This window comes from Rhinoderma darwinii, chromosome 4 (genome assembly GCF_050947455.1).
Source record: "Rhinoderma darwinii isolate aRhiDar2 chromosome 4, aRhiDar2.hap1, whole genome shotgun sequence".
NCBI classification, from domain to species: Eukaryota; Metazoa; Chordata; class Amphibia; order Anura; family Rhinodermatidae; genus Rhinoderma; species Rhinoderma darwinii.
Window position 1 is genome coordinate 333,510,628 of NC_134690.1, and position 12,947 is coordinate 333,523,574.

Genomic DNA, 12,947 nt, shown 5'->3' on the forward strand with positions numbered 1-12,947 from the left:
TTATGTTAATTCAATGTTAGAAAATATAGCATAAAGGTGGTGGAGCTCCCTCCCATACTTAAATAAAGCTAAGAGAGAGAGACTAGCTAAGAAAAAAAAGATACAGGTGAAAGTAGAAAGCAACAATACGTAAACATTTTTTTAGAAACCTTAGAAAAATCACAATTTCAAAAACGACCATAATGTACACAAAAAGTAGTACCATACAGTGTCACCATAATGCCTTCCAAATGCCCGACTAGCAGAGCTAATAGTGCCTAAATAATAAAAACATACAGTGCCCTAGTAATACCGCCATAATCTGCCTAAACAATATACAGTGTCCAGATATTATTACTCAGGTCTCTGGTTTTCAAACTAAGCATCAGAGAATTGTAGTTAGATCCTGTTGTGAATTGTCTTGAGCAGAGTGGTAAAGGCCCCTAGATGGTAGAGGCTCGGGGGTAATATTAATACGACCCTGCTCTTCTATGATAAACGTGAATAAATTACATACTGTGAGCATGCGTTTCGTAGACTGACCAATTAATGATGATTCGTTTTGCACATAATTTTTACAGAAATGACTGCAGATTACAGGCCAGGGTTAGGCCCAGTTCTTAAATGTTTCATTCCCACATCATCATATGACCGATTGTCAATCGAGAGAACAGCAGGGATCGCGCATGCGTGTTCCTGGCTGTATAACATAACAGCCCATACACGGCACATCACTAGTAACAGTTTGACCATGTGATAGGTATACGGCTGGTAAACACAGCTGGCAAAGATAGTGACATCACTAGTCATGTGCGACATAGCAGCATCAGGAAAAAGGGCCAATTTTGATACAGTAAGTGCATTACAAATGTAATCACATTCCGCGGTTAAAAGCACTGACGCATGAAAGTTTAAACTCTGAGAACCCCTTTAACAAATTCAAGGGTCAGTTATTTCTCAAATGAGGTGTAAAAAAATTATATTACAGGCAATTCTAGAGGTGATTTATCATCACAGGCAGGCATAATAGATTATCTTAAAAGGGATGTCAGGGAATATCAGGGAAGGACAGGACTAATTGTTATCAGCATGGAAGGTCAGTATACTGTGTTATGCACTCTATCTGTCCATAGAGTGATTCAAAGAACAAGGCTCTGTTCACATCACGTTTCTGACTTCTGTCGGAGGTATAATTTGGGAGGATTTCATGACTTATACCTCTGACGGAAAGCTGCGACATATGCCACTGTATAGGCATACAATAGCATACGTCGCCTTTAGGACCCAATAGTAACAACTTATCCATCCATCTAAAAAGGCCATTGAAAAAATCCATTCAAATATTTTCTGGTCCAACAGTGCCAGCCTCTTCCTTCTATCTATAGTATAACAACTTATACTGTGTGGTGTGCAAGCCTCTGCGTAGACTAGTGTAGTAAGTATGCTATTCCATACAGCAAAAAAACACGTATGCCAGTGCATACCTGCCCCACGTATGCCAAAAGGACCCACGTTTTACATATGCTGGGTGAACGCTTAGGGTCCCAAGGATATATTTCTCATATGTGCCGGGAGCTTTCCTGACCTATAAGCCAAACATAGGGTTCCAACGTGATGTGAACATATCCTTTGCCTTTCAGTACAATTGACTGAAACATACTACATTGACTGAATGTACAGAATTCTATAGACTTCTTTGCGTTTTTTTTACACACAACTCAATACAGCGATTTAATGTATGTGGTGCATACGTAGTGTTTAATGGAAAGTTTTACAGTTAAACACCTTCTTAAATGTCCCTGTAACGTGTCAGAAGATCTAATTGTTGGAGTTTCACTAAATAGATTCTAGAACATTGATTTCAATTGGAAACACAACAACATAATGAGATAAATGAAAATACCTGAATTATGAGAGGCGGGGTACTCTTTGTTCTAGCAATCAGCGGGGGTCTCAGCTCACAGACCCCCACCAATGACATGTCAGAAGCTGTCTTAAGTTCAACATTTACCCTAATATATGCATCTCATCCATAGAATCCTTATAGAGACTTGTGGGAGAATTAGATGTGCATACTGTAAAGTGCATCTGATATTTAGTTAAAGGACTAAATTTGTATGAAAAGTAGATTACAAAGTTAATACAATTAGCCCTTCAGTTGCAAATAAACCAACTATAGTTTGCATATTGGAAATATACTGCCTGATCCATAATATAAAGTGCATTTGCACTTTCACAAAGCTTTCATATGTCATAGAAACACATGAGAAGTTTTGATCGATGAGGGTCTGGGCGCTGAGACCCCCACCATTGCTGACATGAAGAGCTGAAGACAGGCTTATAGACATTCTATGTGTATCCGTCTTCAGCCTAACGAGAACAGACGATCACAGCCGAAGGTGCAGAGCGCTCACCTGAACAATTCTGACCCCTCGTTTCAGCGATGGTGGGGGTCTCAGCACCGGAACCCCAGCAATCAAAACTCTTTATGACTTATCAAAAGTTTGGTGAAAATGCAGTATCTCTTTAACTAAAGCAGAAATGCTTACCTGCTGGCATACTGCTCTATCCTGGAATGCGTGTCATCATCAAAAAGTTCAGGGGACTGCAAAGGACTAGAACAAATGAAAAAACAAGTAGTGAAACCAATATATATGAAAACACTTTATGACAAACTTATGAGTGTGGAATATTACACTAAATAAAAATAACGTTGAATGCCTCAGAGAGCTTGACATAAACATTATACTTACTCAAACTGGTCAGGCCACATGCTGATGAGTGTAATAGGGCTGTAAAAGAACAAGGAGGAAACCAAGAGAGAAATACTTTAATGCCATATAAGAGACAGCAGAAAAACCAAAAAGCCCAAAGACATTGGAAAAACAGAAGCTCCAGTGCAGGTTTCCTGGCAGACTGATAATTCACGCAAAACATCCTGCAGCAGTAATGCAGCACGCTGGTTAATTCTCTTGCAGTCCAAGGCAATCTCATTCAGGATAACTGCTATAATAAATCTTTTTCTTAATAAATGTGCCAGGAATTGCAATGAGGTTCAATGGAGCTTGAAGCTAGGTCAGAAGAGTCTCGTGGTGCCAGGAGATAATAGCAGTGTAGAACATTATAGAGAAAATCAGAAGCGTGTCCAAGGAAATGACAATGAGTAAAATTGAGGTATATGTAAACTGTAATGAAATCAGCGGTCATCAACGAGTCCTCGTGTTTTTCATTAAGAACCACCCTTCAGAAATGGCTGAACCTTGCTGCACCGATGATCATTTGTTAGTAACAGGGAGCTAGGCTGGGGTCATACAGAATTTTTTCCACTTAAGCTGCTCATAGAAATAAAAAAAGGAATCGATATAGATCATTATTTTGAACAGCGCCAGTTACCTAATAACCAAGTGTCATAGAAAATAAAACAACTTTTGTATAAATTTTGGAATTAACTGAAAATCCACAACCTGCTCTGTTCACAATAGAATTTATCTCGACATTATTCTGTTATCTTGACAGAGAAACATTACCGCTAATGGCCCAAATGATTAAAATAGGATTTTTTATTATGATTGCTAAAGCTATCATAAGGCTCCAGTTAACCTCTGTTACGAAATGTTTTTATAGGGCAGAATAGCGTTGTCACGTTCACAATGGCCTGCGTTTTTACAGGCTTCTAGATAAATAGGACGGATCCGTTATGATCCCCTTCCATTGACTTATATTAGCTATTATTTTTTTTAACTGGATAGAACAGCACAGCATGCCTTGCTAGTCTATCCATTAAAAAGTAATAGAAACTTAATGGAAAATAAAAAAAACATAAGTGGGAAGAAACCCAAAAACAAAAAACCTAAGGTACTCAATAAAGTCAACAGGACCCGTTATGGTTCCGTTATAAATGGATCTATTACATATTCCTCAGAAATAGAAGCCTTAATGCAGATGTGAACACAGCTTCAAACGTACCAAACTTCAATGAACCTGCCAAATATTTTTTACAATTATAACATTTCAAAATATCCAAAATATTTTATCCAAATTATCCAGAATGTCTTCCTAACAATTCAAAAGTTTTCTCCTGATATATTAAATTATATCAACTACTAGAATTACTGGAACTCAAATGGGATTGCTCCAGTACTGTTTCCAACCCTAACTCTTCATAGACAATTCTCTTTGCAGCATTGATATCTTATCAATGAGATTTAATATCCAAAACTATAAGGTAATTAATCAAATTAAGAGAATCTGACAATAAAATATTACAACAATTTTTTATTTTCTTTTAAACTGCTGTTATGACTTGTTTCATGGTCATATTAATGCATAAGACTCAACGGTCATTGACAAATTACTAGTGGAGTAGACTATTCCAGGGATCAGCAACCTTCGGCACTCCAGCTGTTGTAAAACTACAATTTCCAGCATGCCTTAAAAGCCTTTGGCTGGAATAATAAAGCCTTTGGTTGTCAGTGCATGCTGGGATTTGCAGTTTCACAACAGCTGAAGTACCGAAGGTTGCTGACCTCTGAACTATTCCATACAATACATACGTTTTTCTAATTCTGGGACATTCTTGAGATGTATTAAATTTTTCAAATAGTTAGGTTATCCTATCTACAGTATATTACACTCTGTATACTACATTATTTCTCTTCGCAAATTGGACACATTTTATACAATTTTACTAACTCCAGCCAAAAGCCTGTTGTAGGTAAAACTATGATAAATGTACAGCTGTTCGCAGCTAACTTACGTCTCCATGTTATCTCCTTCAAGCACAGTCTGCACCGGTAGGTAACCCAACCTGGGATGCTTGTCATAGTATTTCTTGGAACGGAACTTATTTTTCAGCACCTTAGTAAAGTCTCGGACATCTTCCCCCGATGTTGTCTGAGGATAAAAAAAATGTAATTATACATTCATAAAAAGCAGATGTAACTTTTCAGTTTATTGGATTATTGCCATTTTCCATTGTATCATCTTGGATCTATTGGACTAGATGAATTTGGAAGTAATTTAAATAATGAAAGTTTGGCAGGAGATATCCTCCAGCCTAGCAGATTGACAGCGTTCCACTAAATCTGCATAATAATTAACACAAAAGTTTGACTTCTGGACAAAGAAATAGAATGACAAACTCTGGCATCAGCCCAATCTCAAGAAGGCAAAAACAGCATTAATCAAAAAAAGGAAATGCAATTAACACCTTGAATACCAAATAAGGATCTGTTCCTCTAAATAGGATATACTATATAAGACAAATATATTATCAGCAATTTTATGACATTATATTTTTTAATACATAAATAGCCCCTTCTAACAAAGTATAATAAATGTGCACTTGGTAACCTGCTGTGACTGTGACACAAACACAAAGATGCAGAAAGATATATGCAAACATTAAATCTTCTAATAATTTTACATTTAATTATTACCATATTTAGCATACTTTTTAAATCAAATGTAATATATGACAACAAAACTGGACTATTATTCAATAATGGAACTAATTACTACCTATACGCCGTTCATTCCAAAACGAATTAAAAATGAAGGCTACAGACGGGCAAAATCTGAGCAACTCCTGGGAAAGAGAATACTTCCAATATACGAAAATTTATAAATTATACCCGCTGCAGCAGGTGCTGCGATCACTTGCTACATTCCTACAAAGGGTTGACTAGTCAAGGTTATCTTTATCTATATGATGAACATTCACATTCTGAAATCACATCAGCACTTTCCCAAATGGTTGCAAATTTAGTAATGTAGGTTCTTTTTCCTCAAAAATGTAAGATCATTGGTTTAATGTGATGTATGAATTAAAGGAAGTCATGGGTTGATGGAACTTCCTGGAAAGAAGTTAGTTGGGAATGTGGGAAGTGGGGGAATGGGGGAAAATAATGGCAAAATCAAGTCAAAATAAACGTTTTATAAACACGAGAAGATCACATTGGTGAAGTCTGTGGTTAAAAATGCAGCTGATTTCCAGAATGGAATGGTTCTAAAGAGCACTTAAACCCCTGCTCAAAGTTCTGTATTACTGGAAATCTGACAGCCTTCGAAGGAAAATGCCATAGATTAGAATGGTCCTTTACTTAGGCCCTCTTAACGTCATGTTTCGGCCTTCTATCAAAGGAATACATTGTGGACTCCGGCACTGACGTATAACAGCCAAGTACCAGTTAATCATAGGTAATAAAAGGGCCTTACAGAGTTATGTCAGACTCCAGTAACAGAAAGTGCAGTGACAAAGGGATTCACTGGTGGTCTGAAATCATGGACTTCGTTTTGCCCAGAAGATTGTGTAAGAATTTCATTAACAGAAATCTGAGCAGTGCCAAAGAGATTTGATGTAATGGCAGGAAGGAGGTGAAGGGAAAGTGAGCCCTAATCTACCCACCGCCCTGTCCCTGCCTACTTGCAACGACCCGCCCTAGGCGACGGGGTACAACTGGGCGGCGGACCCTACGCTGTCTAAGTGCACGGGAGAACAAACAGGGAACACGCAAGGGAAGGGGCAGTAGCCACAGAACGCCGTGAGGAAACGGAGCGGTGAATGAGTAGTCAGGACCAGGATGAAGTGGAGTATACCCAAGTGAGCACGGAGGAGGAAGCAAGCCAGAGGCAAAGCAAAGCAGGTTAAGCGGAACTGCAGCAAGGCAGAAGCACGGCAGAAGCAGGCTGGAGCAAGCAGCAGTGAGGCCAGGAATCCAGAAGAATTACAAGCACTGAGGAAGAGAACACGGCAGGTAATAAAGGACAGGGGGCGGAACTAACTCCGACTGACCAGGCCGCGATAGGCTCTCCCACTCCTGAGCCTGCCACCCTGGTTGGTGGGAGATGGTGTCAGTCGAACAGGTCTGGCCTCAGGTGTGGATTGATTAATCCCAGGAGTATACCTAGACGTAGTACCTGGCAGATCCCTAACTGTACTCCCCCTTTTATGAGGGGCCACCGGACCCTTACTAAGAGGACCCGGTTTAGTAGGGAAGAGAAGGTGGAACCTCCTGATCAATACCCCAGCGTGAACATCACGGGCAGGTACCCAAGTCCTCTCCTCCGGCCCGTATCCTCTCCAATGGACCAGGTACTGGAGGGAGCCCTGGACCATCCTACTGTCCATAATCTTGGCCACCTCGAATTCCACCCCCTCAGGGGTGAGAACGGGAACAGGAGGTTTCCTCGAGGGGGACCAGGACGGGGAGCAGCGTTTAAGGAGGGAGGCATGGAAGACGTCATGTATGCGAAAGGATGGGGGCAGCTCCAGACGGAAGGATACAGGGTTGAGGACTTCAATGATCTTATAAGGTCCAATAAATCGGGGAGCAAACTTCCTGGACGGGACCTTAAGGCGCAAGTTCCTGGACGACAACCAGACCAAATCCCCGACGACAAACCGGGGGTTAGCAGAACGTCTACTATCCGCCTGAATCTTTTGTGCGCTCTGGGACGCCTCTAGGTTCTTCTGAACCTGGGCCCAGACAGTGCACAGTTCCCGATGAACATCCTCTACCTCAGGATTATTGGAACAACCAGGGGAAACGGAGGAGAACCTTGGGTTAAACCCGAAATTACAGAAAAACGGGGAGACCCCTGACGAGTTACTGACCCGGTTATTCAGGGAAAATTCAGCAAGGGGAAGGAATGAGACCCAATCGAATTGACAGTCAGAGATGAAACACCTTAAATATTGTTCCAGGGATTGGTTAGTCCTTTCCGTTTGGCCATTAGTTTCGGGATGGAAGGCGGAGGAGAAGGACAGATCAATCTCCAACTTTTTACAAAAAGCTCTCCAAAATAAGGAAACAAATTGTACCCCTCTGTCAGAAACGATATTGACTGGGGCGCCATGGAGACGCAGAATGTGTTTCACAAACAAAGAAGCTAACGTCTTGGCGTTAGGTAGCTTCTTAAGGGGCACAAAGTGGCACATCTTGCTGAAGCGGTCTACTACCACCCACACCACCGACTTGCCCTGAGATGGAGGCAAATCGGTGATAAAATCCATGGAGATATGGGTCCAAGGTCTCTGGGGAATGGGCAAGGAACGTAGTAGGCCCGCAGGTCGGGACCTAGGGGTTTTGGACCTAGCGCAAACCTCACAAGCGGCGACGTAAGCCCTAACGTCTTTAGGCAACCCAGGCCACCAATAGTTTCTGGTAATGAGGTGTTTGGTGCCCAAGATGCCAGGATGACCAGATAGAGCGGAGTCATGGTTTTCCCTGAGTACCCTTAGCCGGTATTGCAGGGGAACAAACAGTTTGTCCCCAGGGACGTTCCCGGGAGCTGCACCCTGATCAGCCGCGATATCAGAAGCTAAATCAGAATCCGTGGCAGAAACGATTATACCAGGGGGTAAAATACAAGCAGGATCCTTCTCTGAAGGAGGATTGGCCATGAAACTACGTGACAGAGCATCAGCCTTAATATTCTTGGACCCAGCCCTATAAGTAACCAAGAAATTAAATCTGGTAAAGAATAGTGCCCACCGAGCTTGTCTAGGATTAAGCCTCCGGGCCGATTCTAGGAAAACAAGATTCTTGTGATCCGTAAGGACCGTTACCTGGTGTCTGGCCCCCTCCAGGAAGTGCCGCCACTCTTCAAAAGCCCATTTAATGGCTAGAAGTTCGTGGTTGCCAATATCATAGTTACTCTCCGTTGGCGAAAACTTCCTAGAGAAGTAAGCACAGGGGCGGAGATGGGTGAGGGAGCTGGTACCCTGGGACAAGACGGCCCCCACTCCCACCTCGGATGCGTCAACCTCCACAATAAATGGCTCCTCTTGGTTGGGCTGAATCAGCACGGGGGCCGAGATAAAGCACTTTTTGAGGGTCTCAAAGGCCTGGACGGCCTCAGGGGGCCAATGGAGGACATCAGCACCCTTGCGAGTAAGGTCCGTAAGAGGCTTAGCGACGACCGAGAAGTTGGCAATAAATCTCCTGTAATAGTTGGCGAACCCTAAAAAACACTGTAACGCCTTAAGGGAGGCAGGTTGGACCCATTCCGCCACAGCCTGAACCTTGGCAGGGGCCATGCGGAATTCATGAGGAGTGAGGATTTGCCCTAAAAATGGTATCTCCTGTACCCCAAAGACACATTTTTCAGTCTTAGCAAACAGATTATTCTCCCGAAGGACCTGGAGCACCTTCCTGACATGCTCCACGTGGGAGGACCAGTCCTTGGAAAACACCAGTATGTCATCAAGGTACACAACAAGAAAATTACCCAGGTAATCTCTCAGGATTTCATTAATAAAATTCTGGAAGACAGCAGGGGCATTACACAACCCAAAGGGCATGACCAGGATGAAGTGGAGTATACCCAAGTGAGCACGGAGGAGGAAGCAAGCCAGAGGCAAAGCAAAGCAGGTTAAGCGGAACTGCAGCAAGGCAGAAGCACGGCAGAAGCAGGCTGGAGCAAGCAGCAGTGAGGCCAGGAATCCAGAAGAATTACAAGCACTGAGGAAGAGAACACGGCAGGTAATAAAGGACAGGGGGCGGAACTAACTCCGACTGACCAGGCCGCGATAGGCTCTCCCACTCCTGAGCCTGCCACCCTGGTTGGTGGGAGATGGTGTCAGTCGAACAGGTCTGGCCTCAGGTGTGGATTGATTAATCCCAGGAGTATACCTAGACGTAGTACCTGGCAGATCCCTAACATTTGAGACTTTTTTTCTGGAAAATTAGAAGTGGTCCAAGATCACAGACTTCACCAAGGTGATCTACTCATATGAATCGTATTAAAACATCTTCGACTCAACCTTTAGTGCATTCAAATTCTCTTTTCCAATGTGGTATGGAACAGATCTAAATATAGATATGGTTGCTAGATGACTGTAAATGTAGACCATTCAGGGAACAGTACAGTCTAAAAATATGCTTGTAAGGCTCTGTTCACATCTGCGTTGGGGTCCCGACTACGCTATTGCTTCCTGCAAAATGACAGGTCCGGTGCACAAAAGAGACAAAAGGAAACCACGGGCACCTGCTCTGTCACCATTGAAATCAATGGTGATGGAAACGGAAACCCCTGGTTTCAGTTTGTGTCTGCTCAGGGTCCCGCTCTGACGGAAACCTCCGACGGCCCCTCAGAACGGGAGCCCAACGCAGATGTGAACAGAGCCTAAAACTGTTAATAATCAATCATTACATTCATTATAGATCTATTATTGAATCACTCAGTATATATCTTAATTATGCTTGAGGGGACTCAAACATCCTTCTGCCACATAAGAAAACAGCTATACTATATTCTGCCACATAAGAGGACAGCTATACTATATTCTGCCACATAAGAGGACAGCTATACTATATTCTGCCACATAAGAGGACAGCAATACTATATTCTGCCACATAAGAGGACAACAATACTATATTCTGCCACATAAGGGGACAGCAATACTATATTCTGCCACATAAGAGGACAACAATACTATATTCTGCCACATAAGAGGACAGCAATACTATATTCTGCCACATAAGAGGACAGCAATACTATATTCTGCCACATAAGAGGACAGCAATACTATATTCTGCCACATAGGAGGACAGCAATACTATATTCTGCCACATAAGAGGACAACAATACTATATTCTGCCACATAAGAGGACAGCAATACTACAGGGTGGGCCATTTATATGGATACACCTAAATAAAATGGGAATGGTTGGTGATATTAACTTCCTGTTTGTGGCACATTAGTATATGGGAGGGGGGAAACTTTTCAAGCTGGTTGTTGACCATGGCGGCTATTTTGAAGTCGGCCATTTTGTATCCAACTTTAGTTTTTTCAATGGGAAGAGGGTCATGTGACACATCAAACTTATCGAGAATTTCACAAGAAAACAATGGTGTGCTTGGTTTTAACGTTACTTTATTCTTTCATGAGTTATTTACAAGTTTATGACCACTTATAAAATGTGTTCAAAGTGCTGCCCATTGTGTTGGATTGTCAATGCAACCCTCTTCTCCCACACTTCACACACTGATAGCAACACCGCAGAAGAAATGCCTCCCGATCTGACCCCCTTAGACTTTTATCTTTGGGGTCATCTGAAGGCAATTGTCTATGCTGTGAAGATACGAGATGTTCAGCAACTGAAACTACGGATACTGGAAGCCTGTGCTAGCATTTCTTCTGCGGTGTTGCTATCAGTGTGTGAAGAGTGGGAGAAGAGGGTTGCATTGACAATCCAACACAATGGGCAGCACTTTGAACACATTTTATAAGTGGTCAGAAACTTGTAAATAACTCATGAAAGAATAAAGTAACGTTAAAACCAGGCACATCATTGTTTTTCTTGTGAAATTCTCGATAAGTTTGATGTGTCACATGACCCTCTTCCCATTGAAAAAACTAAAGTTGGATACAAAATGGCTGACTTAAAAATGGCCGCCATGGTCAACACCCAGCTTGAAAAGTTTCCCCCCTCCCATATACTAATGTGCCACAAACAGGAAGTTAATATCACCAACCATTCCCATTTTATTTAGGTGTATCCATATAAATGGCCCACCCTGTATATTCTGCCACATAAGAGGACAACAATACTATATTCTGCCACATAAGAGGACAGCAATACTATATTCTGCCACATAAGAGGACAACAATACTATATTCTGCCACATAAGGGGACAGCAATACTATATTCTGCCACATAAGAGGACAGCAATACTATATTCTGCCACATAAGAGGACAGCAATACTATATTCTGCCACATAAGAGGACAGGACAGCAATACTATATTCTGCCACATAAGAGGACAGCAATACTATATTCTGCCACATAAGAGGACAGGACAACAATACTATATTCTGCCACATAAGGGGACAGCAATACTATATTCTGCCACATAAGAGGACAGCAATACTATATTCTGCCACATAAGGGTATGTTCACACGGCGGGGGTCCGTAACGGCTGAAATTACGGGGATGTTTCAGCCTGAAAACATCCCCGTAATTTCAGCCGTACCGGCATGTGCAGGCGCTTGAACACCGCGTCAATTACGGCCGTAATTAGCGCTGCTATTCATTGGAGTCAATGAATAGCGGCTCCAATTACGGCCAAAGAAGTGACAGGTCACTTCTTCTACGCGGGCGTCTATTTACGCGCCGTCATTTGACAGCGGCGCGTAAATATACGCCTCGTGTGAACAGACAAACGTCTGCCCATTGCTTTCAATGGGCAGATGTTTGTCAGCGCTATTGAGGCGCTATTTTCGGGCGTAATTCGGGGCAAAAACGCCCGATTTACGTCCGTAAATAGGCCGTGTGAACATACCCTAAGAGGACAGCAATACTATATTCTGCCACATAAGAGGACAGCAATACTATTAACAACAAATAACGGTTGGGGGGCTCTGGTACAGATTATTATTTTAGAAGCCTTCAAGTTACGACTCTGGTGATATTCATCCTTTGTCCATCTTCCCTGATCATTTCCTGCTAATAAACACAACTAACAAGCATGTTATAAATTCAGCAAGGCTACAAAGTATAGGAAGCATAGTGAAAATCTAATTTAGTGACGGCTTTTGATTCGTGTGAATATAGTTTTTCTCTTTAAAGGAGCGTTGTCATTTTTACTGAATGTCAATTCCAATTGGTTTTTATTGCAGTAAAAAATAAACAAGTGCTTACCCAGGATAAAAGACTTGCAGTATCACCTTGAGTACAGTGTTCCTTGGATGAGGCTTTCCACACTAACCTTGTGTGGATTCCCAGGCTCTAAAACTGGACTGCAGTCCTAAATAGCCCACTGAACACACTTTACTGATTTGTGCCAGGGGAATGCCTGTACTGGAGTGGGAAGGAAATAGTAAGTGCCTCACCCAATCCTACCTGCCATTCCAAAAGCCTCAGCAAACTTATTTTTGTTAAAAAAAAATAAAAATTCCTGAATTCCTCATCTCGCCCATCTTAACCAGCCAGTTAAGAAATGCACCCCCTCCTGAATTAGG

At 42.1% G+C, this 12,947-nt stretch overlaps 1 protein-coding gene across 4 annotated transcripts in view; it reads right to left on the bottom strand.

Moving 5' to 3' along the window:
* Positions 1–12,947, bottom strand: part of UTRN (utrophin) — a 603,028-nt gene that overhangs the window by 30,582 nt on the left and 559,499 nt on the right. For all 4 annotated transcript variants that reach the window (XM_075862837.1, XM_075862834.1, XM_075862835.1 and 1 more), the window contains 3 exons: positions 4,736–4,872; positions 2,733–2,771; positions 2,529–2,594 (listed from right to left, as the gene is read on the bottom strand). In XM_075862837.1, the coding sequence (XP_075718952.1) occupies positions 2,529–2,594; positions 2,733–2,771; positions 4,736–4,872 (242 nt within the window). The remainder of the gene's footprint in view (positions 1–2,528; positions 2,595–2,732; positions 2,772–4,735; positions 4,873–12,947) is intronic.